This window comes from Sciurus vulgaris (assembly GCF_902686455.1).
Source record: "Sciurus vulgaris genome assembly, chromosome: 2".
NCBI classification, from domain to species: Eukaryota; Metazoa; Chordata; class Mammalia; order Rodentia; family Sciuridae; genus Sciurus; species Sciurus vulgaris.
The window spans coordinates 124,087,896-124,106,180 of NC_136462.1; the positions used below are offsets into that span (position 1 = coordinate 124,087,896).

General features: G+C 50.2%; 1 protein-coding gene across 8 annotated transcripts in view; it reads left to right on the forward strand.

Moving 5' to 3' along the window:
• The window catches only part of ACSBG1 (acyl-CoA synthetase bubblegum family member 1), a 57,184-nt gene that overhangs the window by 22,822 nt on the left and 16,077 nt on the right, over positions 1-18,285 (forward strand). For 3 of the 8 annotated variants that reach the window (XM_079129373.1, XM_079129375.1, XM_079129376.1), the window contains 5 exons: positions 1,524-1,622; positions 2,551-2,651; positions 16,029-16,249; positions 16,701-16,789; positions 17,087-17,225. In XM_079129373.1, the coding sequence (XP_078985499.1) occupies positions 1,524-1,622; positions 2,551-2,651; positions 16,029-16,249; positions 16,701-16,789; positions 17,087-17,225 (649 nt within the window). The remainder of the gene's footprint in view (positions 1-1,523; positions 1,623-2,550; positions 2,652-16,028; positions 16,250-16,700; positions 16,790-17,086; positions 17,226-18,285) is intronic. The other 5 variants (XM_079129374.1, XM_079129377.1, XM_079129378.1 and 2 more) reach the window with 3 other exon arrangements.

Sequence of the window (18,285 nt, forward strand, 5' to 3'; positions counted from 1 at the left end):
TCATGAAGACAGCAGTGTCGTCTCACCTGCTGGGGCCATTAATAGCCACCTGTCCTCCCCAGAATAGCAGCAAGAATCAGAAGGGCCCCAAGTGCTTTTAAGGAGCCAAAAGAGAACAGGGTTTTGAGCAAAACATGACAGGTTCCACTGCAGACCCTATCCTCTGATGTAACTCTTTGTTTCCTGTTCTGCAAGAATGGGCGGGAGACAAGGTGCTAGAAGCCAGCCTGGGGACAGGGGCAAGAAGTGACTGCTAGAAAAGTCAGAAAAGATTGAAAATGAAAAGAAACAAAACAAAACTAGCCTCTGCCAACAACAACAAAGGAAGCGCAGGCAGCAACTGTGCCGGAAAGGGGCCGGTTCCAGGCGTGATGCAGTTTGACCCACTTCTGTGGAGTCAGGAAATCAGGCCCTAGCTAGAATCCTGAGTAAAGCAGAAGAGTTGCAGGGAGGGCCAGCACATGCTAATTCAGATGACTTTCCCTCAAGGGGACTCCATCTCAGAGCCCCTAGCAGGGAGAGTAAGCTTAATTCTTTTGAAAAATGAGGTCTCAACTTTCTCTTCATTGGGCACCCCAAATTCTGTAAGCATAGACCGTTGAATAAGCGCCTCCCTGGGCAGCTATGAGGGTAAGGGAGCAGTCCCTATCACACCAAGGACTGGACAACAACCATGCTTGAGCAAGAGGGTGCCAGGCACCAGGGAAGAGGTCCCCAGGAACAGGGGCACTTCAGACAGCCTCAACCCCTGTGGACTGAAGACTCTTGATTATCACGAGCATGCTTGACCCTTGGCTTCCGTAGGTGGCTGTCTCTTTATTGACTCTTTCTTTAGTTATTTTAAAACCAGAATCAGTTCACACAGATTTAATTAGGTGGGGGAAATGCTGCCTGTACCTTTAATGGTGAGGATTTAAAAACAGACTTGTTTGTGAGCAGGCAGTTAAGGTGGTGGGAGATTATAGCCTCTGCTAATTTGGGAGTGGCTCACCAGCTGGTGATTTCAAAGGCCGATGGGCTCCAAGAACAGGGTTTGTCCTGCTGTTGGGTCCCATCTTTTGAAGACACAGGCTGAGGCAGAGCAAGGACATTAACCAAGTTCACAGTCCCTTCCCTGGATGCTCATGGGGGGACCTGAGCCTCCTAGTGTACTGTACCTACATTCACCCAGCTACTGCCCAGAGTTCCATGGCTGTTTGTTAACAGGACAGGGTTCTTTGTCCCTGAGTGGGGATAGCTTCTACCTGATAACCCTGGAGAGTAGAGGAGGTACCCGATGGTCCAGTCCCACAGCACTCAGAGAACTCCGCCGCCCAACACAGTGACCTCACCCAGAAACATCCTGTCTGTCTTCTCTGGAGCAGGTTGCCATAACAACAGAAGGACTGCTCCAGTCCTGTGGCCCAGGCCTGGCTAACAAACTTCCCAAGAAGAGGGCCTGCTCAGCCCCCACTGCTCCTGTTTCTCCTGGTCTCACTCCCTGTATAACCTCCTGATCTCTTTTGCTTTAAAACCTATCTCAGGTTCTTAAGCAGACTGCTGCCAGTTGGGCCTGGGTGTGTTCGGAAACTTAGTTTGCACCTGCAGTACCAGCAAGGAGTAAGGCCGAATGTGCAGAGCAGGTAATTGGCCCAGCTTCCCAGGGACTAGTCGGGGATGGGATTAACCCCACCCTGACAGATAGATGGGACTCCCTGGAGTCAGAGACATATTCTCAGAGTTGCTGTGATCAGTTGCACAGATTGCCCACTACACAATTCCAGGGGGGCTCTGTTTACGAAGTTGATGGCTTTGTCATGTTGCCCTGGAGTCGTGCAATCTTGCAGTCCTGTACAGTCCTGAGGTGTGTGTTGAAATGTGTCTGCTCGTCCACCCAGGAGGTGGAAGTGGAGCCAGGTAAACACTAAGGGACAGCGAGGCTGAGGAGATAATGGAAGTCCATTAGTCCTGAGCTGTGCTGGTTGAGAAAGGAGACCTTTTATCCAGGGCCACCAAGGCTGGGAGGCAAGAGGGATGTGAGTCAGGGGTGAAGGTGAATGGTACTGAGCCCCAGGCCTCCCTGGTCTATGCCTGTTCTCTCCATGGGGTGAACAGACACAGGGTACGCTCACTCACAAGCACCATTGAGAAGGTGAGGCCTTCATTTAGGGACCTGCTTAGGACCCCTGAGAATCTCAGGAATGTCCTCAGCTCCACTCAGTTTTTACACAGGGCTGAGGACCAGTGGGTGTGAGGGGTGGGGGAGAGTGCCAGACTCCAATGCTTCCCTTGTCCAGATGGGGACACTGAGACTCAGAGAGATGCATGATCTTGCTCAGAGACACACAGCAAGTTAGAGCATAATGGGACTTGATTTCTTTTTCTATGGAGCCCTTAGAGCCTATCGGGGTAGATTTGTCAAACCAGCAAACATTGAGGTCACCTCCCTTGGCCCCCATTGGGACCTTCTCTGTGGATGGCCCCTGTGGGTGCTGAGGTACGTGCTGGGTCAGAGTCTGGAGCCCAGGCCATGAACCATGTTCTAATGACTGTTTCCCCAACCCCTGCCAGCTCCCAGACAGACAGGCAGATGCTCTCCAAAGAGTCCCTAAGCCATGGTCTTGAGTTCTCCACCCCTGAGAAGAACAAGCATGCCCAGCTGGACTGTCCAGGTGAGCTAGGTGGGGCAGGGCAGCTGGAGGGAGGCTGGAGCTGTGCTGGGGATGCTTGGGGGGGTGGGGGCTCTGGAGAGCAGAGTATAAAACCGTGGGAGGAGCAGGTGCATATCCTGCTGGTCGCCACACTCCCAGGACCCCACCAAGTTCTTCCATCATGGCCACTATTACCACCATCAGGGCCAGACACGGCAGAAGAGAATGGGGGAAGAATTCTTCAGGAAGGTTGGGAAGGAGAGAGGCCAGAGGATGGGCACAGCCAGGGCCTCCTCTGGGTCAAGCCGCAGCTGCTTCAGTTGCTAAGGGACTTTGGAAGCCCATATAAGCAGCACCTTGGGGTTTTTGGCCTGGATTTCTGGGGCATGGGGCAGGTAGATGGGTGGAGGCTCGCAGGGTTTGTCTTGGAGGATGGAAAGTCATGTGTTCTTTTAGTGACCTTCCCCTCAGATAAGTGCATCTTAAAGAATAGAGAGTTATTATTTACCCTGAAATGTTATTTGAACGATAACAGCAATAATACAGCTTTTGTTCATTTTATTGCCTGCGCAACAATATTGTAACAACAATAGCATTTTTTTTTTTTTTTTAAAGAAAAAAACAGAAACAGTAGGTGCCTGACACAGAAGGTCCCTCCTCCTGCCATCTGTGCTCCCTTGGAACCTAACACTTGCCCCTGGCCTGGGTCACTTCTCAGGGGAAAAGTGTCCCCATGTTGCTGGGCTTCCTGGCTGGGGATTTCCAAGCTGCAGGCCTCTCCTTAGAGCAGGAAGGCTGACACCCCCACCCCAGGCTGCCCTGTCCTGGGGCCCTTGGATGGGAACTGGCTGAGGAGAAGACAGGTTTCCTGTTGGATGCTACGTTTGGACTGGTGGGTCTTGTAGAATGACCTTGCACTCAGTGTGACTGTTTTCCTCACAGTTAGAGGGCTTATGGGTCAGGGGAGTGAGCAGTAGTGTTTGAAGTGAGACCAGCTGGAGAAAGGCCAGTTCCAAGGGCCTCTGAATCAGCAGAGAGATGAGGCCAGAACCAGAGGGCGAGGGAAGCAGGGAGGCATTAGGCCTTTGTTCTGAGCCCTCTGTCCTTGGGGTTTCTTCTAACTAGGCTTTCCTGGAACCTGGAAGTGGGGCAGAGGACAAGGCCAGGGCCAGGCCTCCTCTCCTCTGTCACAAGCATTGTCCTGAGTTAAAGGGCACAGGTCACCATGCCCATTCTCAGTGAAGACACTAAGGTATACAGAAGTATAATGAGGGAGAGCCTGGGTCAGGGCTTTTGGCCTCTCGGCTCCTTGGAGGCCAAATGCCAGTCCCCTTGCTGCAGCTGGGCTTGTTCCTGCCATGAGGCAAGAAGGCCTTCCCCCAGGCTGAGTGTCTTGGGATGGGCTCGGCTGCGTCTGGCTGAGAGGTGAGGGCACCTTCCAGGGGTGGACATTGCCTCTCATGCCCCTCCTCAGAGGTGAAGAAGGAAGTGGGCCTAGGAGAGGACCCCCTGGTTTCAGAGAGTGGTCTGAAAGGCATTGGAGGAGGCCAGGAGTAGGGCTGGCAGGGCCCAGGCTGTGTCCATCTTCCAGGACCTAGGACACCACTGACTTGCTGGGCCTCTTCAGACAGCCCCTCTGCTGGCTGTCCTTCAGATGCCCAGAGACTCCCTAATGGCTCCTCTGGGGCACTCAAGGGGCAGGTGTCAGTGTCAGAGGACTTGGGCTCAGTGAAACCCAGGAGCTCCAGAAGTACTGGGTGTGAATTGTAGCACTGGTATTCTTGCAATTCAAGTGCAGGGAGGGAATCAATGTGGCAAATTTGGTGTCCCCTGGAGCCCCTGAAAAGTACCTAGAGCAGGTCTGTGTGCCTCAGTTGTTCAATTTGAATTACTATCACATGACAGATCTGCAGCAGTGGCACAGGAGTGGGCAGGTTTTAAGCAGAGGGATTGGAGTAGGGCCATCTGAGTAGCTGGGACAGGTCGGGGTGGGAAGTGGGACTGGGTAGGCAACTGCAGAGCAGTGGCAAGGCCACCACAGTCTAGTTTATTGGGATTTTAGGAAGCCGTCAGGGATGGCCTGGCAAGATATGCACCAGGACCTCCTCCTGTGTGCTGGGCTTTGGGGACTACTGGGCTAAACAAACTCATTTCCACCCCAGAAGAACTGCCAGTGAGGGTGGACAAGCCCTGGGTCTCAGGCAGGGATAGGCGAAGGAAGGCAGGCCTATGTTCTGGGAACCGGGGACTCCCTGAATGAAAAGGACCTCAAGCTGTCCTTGGAACCTTTTGTCCCTCTGGGCCTGGGTCTGGACTGCATGTTCTGCCCTTGGGGTTCACATCTGGGGCTGGTGGAAGGGACAGATGCTGGGAGGAGCTAAAGGGACTTTGGGCATCATGGCCATCAGCAGACACTGGGAGCAGAGGGTCCCAAGGGACCCTAGGTAATGCCCCTGACAGTGCTGAGCAGCCTCCTGGGCTCCCACAGGCCTGGTATCTGGCCACAATTTACCTAGTCCTCTTTCATGCAGCCCAGATGCCATGGGCCAGAGGGAGACTCTGGGATGGGGCTGCATAGACTGAATGCCTACTGTGTGCCAGGGCTCAAGTGGGGTTGGGAAATCCTTTACCTCATCATCTGCCCAGAAGTTCCAAGGCCCTGGGCTCTAAATGCTGCTGGAGGAAGTGAAGGGAGCAGTCACAGGTTGAGAGGGGTCTTGAAGCTGCTCTTTCTCAAAGCACTTTTCATAAGATTAAGAAAAGGCAACTTCAGGCTAGGTTTGTGGCTCAGTGGTAGAGCGCTTGCCTAGCACATATGAGGCAATGAGTTCCATCCTCAGCACCATATAAAAATAAATAAAATAAAGGTTAAAAAAAACCCACAATTATTGACTTCTAAAAAAAAAAAAGCAAGAAAAAAGAAAAAGAAAATGTGACTTTCCAATTCAAAGATCTGTAGGATCGGGATAGGGCTGAATGTTCTCTCCCACAAACTGCCCCTTAATAAGAAGAGCGAACGTTTATTGAACATTTACTATAAGCTGGGCCTTGTGCTAAGGGACTTTCTTGCAGTCTCATTTATCTTTTTATCGCAGCAGTGGGAAAGGTACATTTGTCATTCATTTGAGAGAGGGAACAGCTCAGAGAGACTTACTGGTTTTCTTTGAGTCACACAGTTTACTAAAGATGGAGCTCTTAACTGGCCATCCTGACTCTTTGGGACCTAGACTGCATTATGCAGAGTATGGCCCCCTCCAGGTCTGGCCAGCCCCTGCTTCCACTCCACCTAACTGCTGAGCTGGCAGCCCCTTGGAGGAGCTCCTAGTGTCTTGCCTACAGGAATCAGGGTTCTGGAGTCCTTGGAGGCTCCCTGGATTCCCTGAATTCCCAAGAAGCTTGAGGCTCCCTGCACTGGTCCCCAGACTGGGCTTCAAGCTGCCCAAACAGCTGAACTCCCAGGGAGCAGCCCCACTGAGTCAAGCCACAAAGCTGCTGGAATCTGACCTCCACACAAAGGCAGCCTTGTGCCAGGTCCTGAGACACATTTCTTTCTAGCCCTTTCTAGACTGAGCATGAACCCAAGTTGAAGAAGGGGAGGGGCTCCAGGGAGAGCAGCGTGTGGGCCAGAGCTGGCAGAGGTACTGGCCAGGGCTGGTTCTCCACCCCCATTATCCCTAGGAAACTCTTGCACCCACTGGAGAGCACCAAGCTAAAAAGTGGGAGGCTGGATGCTCAGCCCCACCTAGTCTGCAGCCGAGGAAGGTACTTGAAAGCCCAGAGGACTTGCTGTGCCTCCCACTGTCCCTTACTCTCATCCTCCCCAATGTTGTAAGGGTATAAGTGGTGTTTCAGGCTGGAGCTACGAGCTGGGGAGCCAGGAAGGAGTAGGATACTACCTTGTCCTCAGAGAGATCACAGTCTGAGGCTGGGGACCAAGAAGAGGCCTAAGGGACAGAGGAGGCAAAGGACCAGCTGTTGCTTCAGCCTCTGGAGGAGGTGGGGCTGGAGGAATGTAGAAAGGGCTTCTCAGAGGTGGGAGGAAATGAGAGTAGGTGATTCCTATTCTGTGAAATGGGAATGGGTGGTGACCCATGTCCTGCCAGCCTCTAGGATCCTTGGAGAGACCCTTCCAAAGGGGTCAAGGAACTCACTACCCCTGCCTGGATATTCTTCAGATTCTGCTTGGTGTCCCCCACTCACTGTCCCCTTCTGTGACCCTGACTGGGCAGGACAGGTCTGGACTCATCTCCCAGACCTAACTCCCCTCCAGCAGGTGGAGAATCTCCTGTGCACCTCCTGAGCCTTCCTGCCTCAGGGGCATCTCGGCCCATCTCAGCACCCCAACTCAGTGGCCCAGGCCAGGATATGTGGAACCTTGGGGGCAGGTCATAAAAGCTAGAACAGTGACCTGGAGAGGCTTGTAAAGATAAGGAAACAGGCCTCAGGATGGCAAGGGTCTGTCTGCTCAGGGCTATTCTGCTATAGTGGCTCAAATCCAGAGCTCTTGACCATTCAGCAAGAAGATGGGGGAGTGGCTGACAGCTGCAGGGTCCTCTCCCATCAAGCATAGAGGAACAAAATCACCAGCATTTGACCAGTACATTCTGTGCTGCATTGCCAAAGTTTGTTCTGTGCCTTGCTTGTCCTTATCTCATCATGTCCTAAGGCCAGTGTGACTTCTTCCTCTTCTATAACCCCAAGAGTACCTGGCATGGGACTGGGCAGGTACCAGGGTCCCTGTATGGAAAGAGGATCCTGACTGGCCACTGGAGGAGGTCATGGCATGCAGGGTCTGGTGCTCTGAGGGAGCATTCTTGGAGAGAGATCATTCCAAGACCAGAGTGCCACCTTGTCCTATCCCTCCATCTGCAAAATACACTTCTTTCCTAAAGCTGTTCCCACAGACTACAGAAAACACCCCACGCTTCCCTCTCACTGAGCTGGTGTTTTTCTTCTTCCCAAAAAATTGAGTGATTTCCTCTGCTGTGCAGATGCCTTCTTTCCAGAATCTCAGAGAACACAGATCCCTGCCTGCCTAACCATTCCCAGCATAGTGGGCAGATTGATAAAAAAACAGGCCAGGGTCAGGTCAAGTCAAGTGGTCAACACAATAGAGAGTAGGAGGAAGAGGGAGGTAGCAGAAAATGCAGACGGGGTTGGGGGAAGTCCACCCGAAGCACTCGACCACCTGGTCTTGGTGGGTGGGGTGTCTGAGTTGTGTGCTGGGGCTGTGGTGGTTGGTACAGGCTGTGGGCTAGCTAGGTTCCTGGCTGCATTTTAGATCTGGTTTTTGGTTGTTTTTTGAAGTCAGCTCTGGTTGCACTGTGGGGGCCTTGCTAGGTGCTAGAGATCTCGACTGGGTCCTGGTGGTGTTCTTGGCTGCGATTGCTGCAGTGATCTTGGTTTGGGCATGGGACAAGATGATGGTTGTGTCCCTATTGAACTTTGATGAGGTAAGATAGGGGGTCCTTTAAGCATGACATCCAAACTGATTTCTTAAGTCTCTCGTGCCCTAGCAGATCTCCCCTAGATAGGCAGGCTGAGAGGTGCCCACAGCAGACCTGGGCCTGCTCATGATGCTTCCCTTCTGCTTGATTTTGAGCAGCCTACCATAATCCATAGCTATACCACATTCACTGACCAGTCCCCCCAAGTCACTGGACACAAGGCAGCTGCCAGGACCAATTGAAATCTTGTCCCAAAACTGCCCCTAACTTGCTGTGATATTGGTCATCTTTGCCTCCCCTAGGACTCAGTTCCTTATCTGTGAAGACACCCTCTCTGATGTACTATATACTTCTCAAGGATGACTTTCAGCTGAGGCTTCCGGCTGTACTCCAGAGGGGGCTAGAGATATCACATGCTTAATTTTGTTTTTATTTTTGGCTAACACCTATTGGAAGTCCAATGCTTACAACAGAACCTAAGTCTAGGTAGAAAGGATAGAGAGCCATGTCTTGTGCCCCACAGAGAGCTAAGCTGCTTAGCAATACTGTGTTGATGTTAATATTTTCACTTTTATCTACACATTTTATATGCACTTTGCTTCTTTTTTCACTCGATGTGCTATGAACACTTCCTCATGTCATTAATTTTTTAAATTATTTAAACGACTACATGGGAATCCATGATATGGCCCTATCATGATGGATTTCATGAGTCCCCTGTTGGGCACTGGGGCTGTTTGCAACAGAGCTGTAAAGATGCCCATCTCAACTTTCTTGGGATACTTGACTCTGGTTGTCTCCCTTGCATAACTTTTTTTTTTTTCCTTGCATAACTTTTTAAAAAGGTGATCTCTGCTTCCAAGGATAGTCCTTTTTCAGGTTCTTTGATATGCATTGCCAATCAACCCCAGTAAAGGGGTATCAATTTAGGTTCCACCTTGTATGGGGACTGCCTGTTCGCCTTACTACATTTTCATTGCTTTAGGTCCTTTCCCTAAAGCAATCCCTGGGAGGTAGGGAGGTTGGTAAGTGGGTTCAGAGGGCTCTAGGAGATGGGAGTTATCAGAGGACAGGCAGGAAAGAAAAGAGGCTCAGACAGAGACCAGTGGGGAATGGAAAGAAGTGGACGGCCATGGTTGCCTGCTGGAGCAACATGGTTGCTACCCAGTTCTCTGCCTGGTTGTCCCCTGCTTCTCTCCACTCCACACACTATGCTCTGATTTCTACTCATTATCTCAGCTTGTCCATTCTGATCTCTGCAAGTCACTTCCAAACTCTGTAAGAGAGAGGCTCTGATTGTGTCAGTCACCACCTACACAGCACTTCTGCTGGTCTAGGTTCCTGCACAGCAACTTCATGCGCCTGTGGCCAGGGCTTGAAGCCCTGAATTCCTTCGTGTGGTTGGGTAGCAGAGCCACTGTCCAAGGCTCAGCACCTGTGGTCAAGGGACCCTTCAGATTGCTCTTTCTTGCATTTGGCACACCTAGCTGTTAGTTAAAGCCTGAGCAGAGGCCTTCTAACTCATTGTCCAGAGATTTCTCCTTCATCCACAGAGATGGTGGTTGAAAGTGGGCACAGTGTGAGCACTTGCTCAGAGATGGAAATGCAGACGTGAGAAGCGGGGAGGATGAAGCACCCCTGGCTGGGTGATTCGTTTATCCTCCCTTCCTTTAGTTCTCAAGTCCAGGGGCAGGCTCTCTTGCTGACACCAGAAACTGAGAGGCCAGTGAGTTGTGGTGGACTTAGGCCAGAAGGACAGTGAACAGAATAGGGCCCCACCCTGATCCTACAGGATGGGGATTCACCTGGCATGTGCTGGCATGGGCACTTGCTCTGCAGGCCCATCTCTCACTGCATTTGTACAGCAAAATGTCCTGCCTCATGGTCAGGCCATCCTCAAGGGCAAGGGTGAGGTGGAGAAAGATGAAGGCCTGAGTCCCACTCATACAGCCACTTGACCCAGCTCTCCTGGGACTGGGATGGGATAGAGGCTACCTCCTTCTTCCCTAAAGACCTTCTGGTCTCTGCTGTGGGCCAGGCTCCTGCTGGCAATCAGGACCCAGGTAGGCAATCTGCTCTGGAGAGCTACAGGGTGGCAGGAGAGGCAGCTGGACCAGGACTCAGCTGCCAGTTAGACTCAGGCACCCAAGTCTGCAGTGAGGAGGCACATGGACTGCGCAGCACTGTAGAATGTGACCATGTGATGCAAGGAGGGGCATTCCAGCCAGAGTCAGAGCACAGGCAAAGGCACAGAGGCGGGCAGTGAAAGGGAACTGGAAAGGCTGGTTGTAAGGGTATGTTGAGGCTGGGAAAGGCAAGCGAACCCCTCTGGGGAAGGCCTATCTGAGAGGCCATGGTGGATCTCACCCTGTGGCCAAGGAGAGCTGAGTGAGGCTTTTGAGCTGCTCAGCGCTGAGTTAGAAAGGTCACTCAGGTGCCTCAGGAATGTTGAAAAGGCCAGTGTCTGGAAACCATGGCTGCCCAAAGTCACCCTGTCTGGACCCCAGCACAGGACTTAGGCAGGAGATATGAGGGTCCTTTTCCAGAGGATGTGGGTGCTGGGGTTTGCTGTGAAGCCCACCACAAGCGGCAGCATGGCTGACGAGAATACATGGAATTGGGCTGTGTAGGTTTGGATCCCGGTCCTGCTACCCAGCTCTGCCCACACTTAGCCTCTCTGAGACCCATAGCTTTAGCTAGGAGTAACAGAAGGTGGTGGGCACACAACAGAATGGCACAAAGCCCAGCTGGCATATGGCAGGGGCTTGGTAGAAGTTGTAGGCTCTTGTGGAAGTGAATGACTAGGGCCTCGGGGAGGGTAGGGGCAGGCCCTTTCCCATAGGCTCTCCTCTTCTGGCTGTCTAGGGACTCAGACAGGTCCTACTGGCTCAGCTGGGCCTGTAGACAGAGAGGGCTGGGCCAAGCTGCTGGCCAGGGAGCCTTGTTGCCTTGTTGTGGGGTCTTACAGGGCTCGAGGCTCTCATCTCCATCATGAAACAGCTAGGCTAAGATGAGACTGGACTGCAGACCAACTAACCTTCCTTCTCTTCCCATTCCAAGATGAATGTGCGATGTCTTCACACAAAAACCCAGGATAAAAACAGAAAAAGACAGAGTCATGTAGTTAATAAAGGAAGAAAGATTAGATGAAGAACTCTGTCCAAAAACGTCCTTAGAAATTTTAAACACACTGGGGATGTAGCTCAGAAGTAGAGCACATGCTTAGCATGCAGGAGGCCCTGGATTAGACCCACAATACCATCCCCCCAAACTTTTTAAGCATTTTTTCATGATCCAGTGATATAATTATAAAAATATAGCCTCTGAAAAGTCTAGAACAAGGGCTGAAAACTGGAAAACAACCAAGTCCTTCAATGGGGAAAGTGTTGAGCAAACCACTTGATATTCTTGATGAGGTTCAAGAATAGCATATGATACAGCCACAAGAACCTATACACACAAAGAGAGAGACTTATGAATGTCACCAAAGCCAAAGAGATATACTTTGGTTAATGACCATGTTTAATTCAGTCCACATAATTTGTTTTTGTTTTCATTTTCGTTTTGTTTTTTTTTTGTTACTGGAGATTGAACTCAGGGACACTCAACCACTGAGCCACATCCCCATCCTATTTTGTATTTTATTTAGGGACAGGGTCTCGCTGCATTGCTTAGCACCTGGCTTTTGCTGAGGTTGGCTTTGAACTCACAATCCTCCTGCCTCAGCCTCTCAAGCTGCTAGGATTACAGACATGTGCCATCACGCCCAACCACATAATATTTAAAAATTTTTTAAATATTCAAATAAAAATCATGATTTTTAAAAAATATAAAAACTCAGATTTCTGGTAACTCTTAGTCTCCGTTCGTACTGGGCACCAAATCCTCCATATGTAGAGCAACATCCTTTTTTGATGGGGTACACACTCTCCCACCTCTTCAGTCCCCACCAATCCCTGTTGCTTCCCTGACACTGAAGCTAGTTGACACAACTATCTTCACTCTTGTATTGTTGCTTTGTTTTCCTTTTTAAAATATTTAATTTCTTTTTTAATTGACAAATTAAAATTGTATGTATTTGTGATGGACAATATGTTTTGAAATATGTATACATTGTGGAATGGCTGAACTGGGCCAGTTAATATAGGCATTACTTCACAGACTATTTTTTTGGAATGAGAACACAATCTATTCTTAGCTATTATCAAAAATATAACACATTATTAACTGTAGTCATCATGTACAATAGATCTCTGAAACTTTATAGCTTTTCTCATAATAGAGAAATATCTTGCTGTTCAGAGTCTTTATCAAAGGCAGAAAAACAAAAGGTGGACCTTGAGGGCCGTGTATCTCAAGGAAAATGGGAGAGAGCCTGTTTCTTTGTGAAAATAAAGACAGTGCCTCTGGTTTCACTTGCAAATTCTAGAGCACTTCATTCATTTATTATTTATTATTATACATTATTTATTATGGTGCTGATACATTAGATACCAAAACATCTCGTGGGCATTTTGAGTTTGCTACCTTTGATTAATATGTTAATATATGACTCCCCCCACCCTTTTTAATTAAAACACACACACAGCAGGTCTAGGGGTTTGACTCAGTTGCATGAGGCCCCAGCTACCCCATCCTCAGCACTGCGAAAACAAAAAAAGTAAAAGAAAGATAATAAGAAAGAAAACAAACAACAACAATATATATCTGATAAATAAAAAAAAATAACTGCTGCAACAACCAAATAAAACTTAGCTTGATATTTGTATAAGAAGGACCTATCACTTTTTATATCATAAACTACTGAATTGTTTCACATTTCTTAGAACAAGTATCATATTTTTGCCTTTTAAAAAAGATGATGAATGTTCGAGTTAAAACTTTTGGCTTGAGGGAGGATTTAGCAACAGATCACAAGACTTGAACTTACCTCTGCTTGTCTTGGCAACCTTGGGGAACAGGTGAGTGCAGTGGTGCATGAGCTTCTAGATGTGCCTCAGGGGGAAGTCACCTTTTCTAGGCTTGGCAGCAGGAAGACTTAGTGCTGGGGAAAATTGGCAGCGGGGCAACGAGGAGATGGCAGGCTCCAGTCAAGCTACCCGGGCTGTCTCCCAAGGGTCCTTGCACTGTTTGGGAGGTAAACATTCGTCCTTTTTCTTTTTTTTTTTTTTTAAGCAGTTTTATTTAGGTGTAATTTTTTTTTTTTTTTTTTTTTGCCATGCTGGGGATCGAATCCAGGGCCTGTGCTTGCCTTGCAAGCACTCTACCAACTGAGCTATCTCCCCAGACCTTTAGGTGTAATTTATATGCCATCAAATTTACCCATTTTAATGTGCAATTCAAAGATTTTTAGCAAATTTATAGACTTGCATGACCATCACCAAAATCCAACTCTAGAATATTTCCATCACCCCAAAAAGATCCCTTGCACTTGTGTTGGGGTCACTTTCCACTCTTACCCACCACCCCACCACCCCGCCCACAACCACTCATCTGCTTGTCTTTTCTGGATGCTTCATATAAACGTAATCACACGACATACCGTTTTGCATCTAGCTTCTTTCACTGAAAATGTTTTGAGTTGCATTCGGGTAGTAGCCAATGTAACTTTGTTCCTTTTTAGAGTGTAATCCTATCACAGATAAAGCACATTTGTTTTCCATTCACCAGTCTATGGACATTTGGGTTGTTTCCACTTTTTGACTATTATAGAAAATGCTGCTATGAATATATGTATATATGAATATAAGTCTTTTCAGGACATGTGTTTTTATTTCTCTTGGGTAAATATCAGGAATGGAATTGCCGGGTGGTGTGGTAAATCTACATTTAATGCATTGAGAAACTGCTAGACTGTTTGCCAGTATGGCTGTATATCTTCCATCTCCTCTGGCACTGCATGAGGGCTCCAGCTTCTCACTGCCAACCCCTTCCCATTCTCAGATGATTTTACATACTTACAGAGCAGCTGAGAGGAGAATGGCTTGTCAGGTCCTGGCAGGGAATGGCAGAATCAGGGGTTGGAACCCAGGTTTCCCGACTCCACAGTCCTTCCTCCTTCCTTCTTTGTGCTCCCTGCATCACTTTAGCAGGAATCGGAGACTCTGAAGCTGATCGTGGGTCTGCCCAGGCTGGGGTTGCAGGATGTGGAAAAATAATTTGGGAAAGTCTGAGGAGGGATTAGAGGGGGATCAGCAGCCCTTGGCTCAGCCTTCACCCAAGGGCATTGCCAGCCCAGGGAACTCAGTTCGAAACAAGTGGGGTGAGGGGATGGGGGGTATCTCTTCTACTAATACAGGTTTGTTGATGAGTGACCTTTCTGGTGCCCTCCCCAATCTGCATTTCTAATAGAGTGTAACATTCCTGACTCATATATCCCTCTTCTCTCTCTCTCTCTCTCTCTCTCTCTCTCTCTCTCTCTCTCTCTCTTTCACTCTCTCTCTCTCTTTCACTCTCTCATTCTGGAGATTGTTGAACCCAGGGATGCTCTATCACTGAGCTACATCCCCAGCACTTTTTATTTTTTATTGAGATAGGGCCTGGGTTAGCTGCTGAGACTGGCCTCAGACCTGTGATCTTCCTGCTTCCACTTCCTGAGTAGCTGGAATTATAGCTGTAGGCATATTCCCTTCTCTTGATTGGGTCTGGATATGTTCCATTGTCCCCCACACTTGGCCCTCCAGATGAAAAGGAATGGCCTATCCTACCTCTGCCCCCAGATTTTACCTATTTCTGCCAACCTCAGAGTCTGCATGCAACCTGAGAGTGTCGAAGAAGAGGGAAGCAGGCACCTAGTCCTCTGTCTAACTTGGTTAAGGACAAGTGACAGGGCACCCTGTTGGTGCCACCTCCAAAGAGGACAACTGATGGGAGTCTGGCCAGCAGGAGGCAGTGCAATCCCTTTTGTCCTGGCCAACCCTGCCCCTCCTGCCCCCATGGTCATCTTCTGGGAGGACCATCTTTGCCCCAGGGAAAGGAGACCCAAAGGGTCCAGATGACTCATCCAACCTTCCTTTGCAAACAATCGAAAGAAGTTGGAAAAGGAGGAAGAAGGAAAGTGCACTTACTGAGCCCAATTATATACCAAGACTCTTTGATATACACCAGTTTTTCAACTATCACATCCACCCAGAGAATGGAATCTTTACCTTTCTCCTGAGGAAACAGACTCAGGGGTGAGGTGTTGACCTGAAATTTTACATACTAAACTATCAGTCTGTGTCCCCATCTGCCATACAGAGTAAGAAAGTCATCCGTCCCACAAAGGCTGGACGGCGCCTCAGAAAGTGTCCCAAGTATGGGCTGAGACATCAGGCACACCTGAGTTCAAGTCCTGACTCTGCCACTCATTGGTGTGTGACCTTGGGAAAGTGCCTGGCCTGTCCTAGCTGCAGCTGCCCATCTGTGAATGAGGGTTGTCCAAACCCATCCTGTGAAGCCTGGGTAAGAGGGGCAGAATGAGCAGGCTGCTGGTGTTATTTCCCAGTGCTGAAGACTTTACATGCTAGGGAACAGGACCACTTGGTTTCCAGCCCACCACCTGCAAGGTCCTTGAGATGCTCTCACTCCTTGATACTTTGACCTTCTGTCCTACTGGGTCTGTCCCCGCCCATACCCAGAAGGAAAACAACAACAACAACAAAAACACTGGAGCTCTGACATTCTACTCTTCTGAGGCAGTGCAACTCCACTGCCAGCCACCCAATCTTGGGAGGCAAACTCCAACGGGGATGGAAGGTGTGGAAGTTCAGCATCCTGGGGCCCCCAGTTCTCCTCTAGCTACTCCCTCTCCTTTTCCTCACTGCATCCCTAAGTTTTCCTCATCCCTCAAGGCTGAGTCTGACCTCCTCCTCCAGCACCAGTAGGGTCAGAAGCTCTTCCCAGGGCAGGAGCAGTTCCTCTGGAGACAACCCCAAGAGGGCATGACCAAGCTGTGGTCTCTTCCTTGCAGAAGAAGCACTGTGGACGACTAGGGCCGACGGGCGGGTCCGCTTGCGCATGGACCCCTGCTGCCCACAGCTCCCCTACACGGTGCATCGGATGTTCTATGAGGCCCTGGACAAGTATGGGGACCTCAGTGCTCTGGGTTTCAAGCGCCAGGGCAAGTGGGAGCACATCTCCTACTTTCAGTACTACCTGATTGCCCGTAAAGTCGCCAAGGGCTTCCTGAAGGTGAGGAGCCCCTCAAAGAATGTCCTTTCCTCTCCCCAGACCTGCCTTCCAGTGTGGGCTCTCACAGGCTCCCTCCCTGACTCCCTGCCAAAGGAGGTCCTTAGAAATCATAACTTTGAAAGCACCCCCATTCGTCGAGCGAATACTTGGGCTGGAGACTTTAATAAGGATTTCATATTTACTGAGCCTTTCTCATGTGCCAGGAGCTCCATCCAAGCTTTATATTTGACATCACAGTCGAGAGCCCTGGGAAGCCTAGTGTGCGGGGCTGGGAAGCTGGATTCCCTAGGAAAGCCCTGGGGCGGGGGAAGCAAGGGTTGTTGAGTGATCCCCCAGGGGACTGTGTGACTAGGTAGGCCCTGAGATGGGCTGCAGGATCCCAGGGCACCAGGGGAGGGAGAGGTCCCCTTCCCTACCTGGCTGACCTACACCATCTGCCTTTGACCTGGAGCTTGGCCTGGAGCGAGCCCACAGCGTGGCCGTCCTCGGCTTCAACTCCCCAGAGTGGTTCTTCTCTGCAGTGGGCACGGTATTTGCAGGGTAAGTGACTGGGCAGGGGTGGAGTCTCCAGTGGGTTGGTGGTAGGCAGAAAGTAGAAAGAGGGTCACTTTCTCTTTGAAGAGGTCCCCCACTCCCAACATCCCTTCTTTCCCTGGGGCCTGCCCCTTGTCCCCTCTCTGCCAGGGGCAGCTGCCCTGAGATGACATGGGAGCCCTGGCTGCTCTGGCTCTGGCTATGGGAGCTCTCTAGGACCAGGGCTACACACATGGGGGGTGGCAGCAAGGGGGTGCCCCCTTTACACCTGCCCAGATATGAATCCTTCCGGGTCTCCTTCAGTGGCATTGTCACCGGCATCTACACGACCAGCTCCCCTGAGGCCTGCCAATATATCGCCCATGACTGCCGCGCCAACATCATTGTGGTTGACACACAGAAGCAGCTGGAGAAGATCCTGAAGGTTTGGGGGAAAGGGGAGGTGGGCATGGGGTCAGAGGTTGGCTTTCTCACGGACCTCTACTCCAGCATACAAAGGATGCTCTCCCCCACCCTATCTAGAGTTTCCCCTGATCCTCAAAATCGACTCCAACCTCCTACAACCTGTACCCATACGTGGAGCAAGGCAGGGCAATAGTTAACTACCCATTTGATAGTCAGGAAATTGAGGCTCAAAAGCTAAAGAGACTAGGTCACTTAGGAAATGACTGGTCAGGTCTTAGACTAGGACTCTTGGTCAGCCCACTGCCTCCCATAGCTGCCCTTCAGGACAGGGTCTCCCTAGAAGCGGAACAAGAGTGGTGGGCGCTGGGGCCCTCTGCTGGTAGAAGGGATGTGTGCATATGGGCAGCTCTGGGCTCTGACAGCTTGAACCATGGGGTCTAAGTGGGAATGGGATGAGGGCTGCCACAGGGGTGGGTAAAGCCAAGTCAGAGCAAGCACCCCGGTGTCTTCCAATGATGGGCCATAGCAAGAGCTCAAATACCCGCTGAATCTTTTCTGGAGCATTGCCAATACCCCCTAATTCACTGAAAGCTGTCCAGTAACTGATTCTCTCCCACATCCTCCATTCTTGGCTGCAGTGGTGACACCTCTGTGCCCCAGCTTCACCCAGAAGCCTGTGAGACCCTCTAGGTCTCTCTGTATTCCAGAGGAGAGCTCAGATTGATTTATTGGCTTGGCTCTGATTCTGAAGACATCACCTGGGCCTCAGCCTACCCATCTGTACTTGAAGGTCAAGTGGTCTCTAACCTTCCAGGACCATAGAACCTGGATTCCTGGAGAGGACAGGGTGGGTGCCTTCCCTCATCCTTAGTGGGAAGTCTCCTCAAGTCTGGGATCAGTCATTCCTTCCTGGGGTGGGCCCAGGCTGTGGTCCAGACCTTCGGGACAGGATCTCTTACAGGACATTCTTACGGTGAGTGAGGTTTAAATTAGCCACCTCAGTTTAGGCTTTGAGCAGCCCAGGCTAAGATCCTCTAGCTTACAGAAAAATAAGAAGCCTGGGAAGACCTCAGGACATACTCTGAGTACCCTAACAT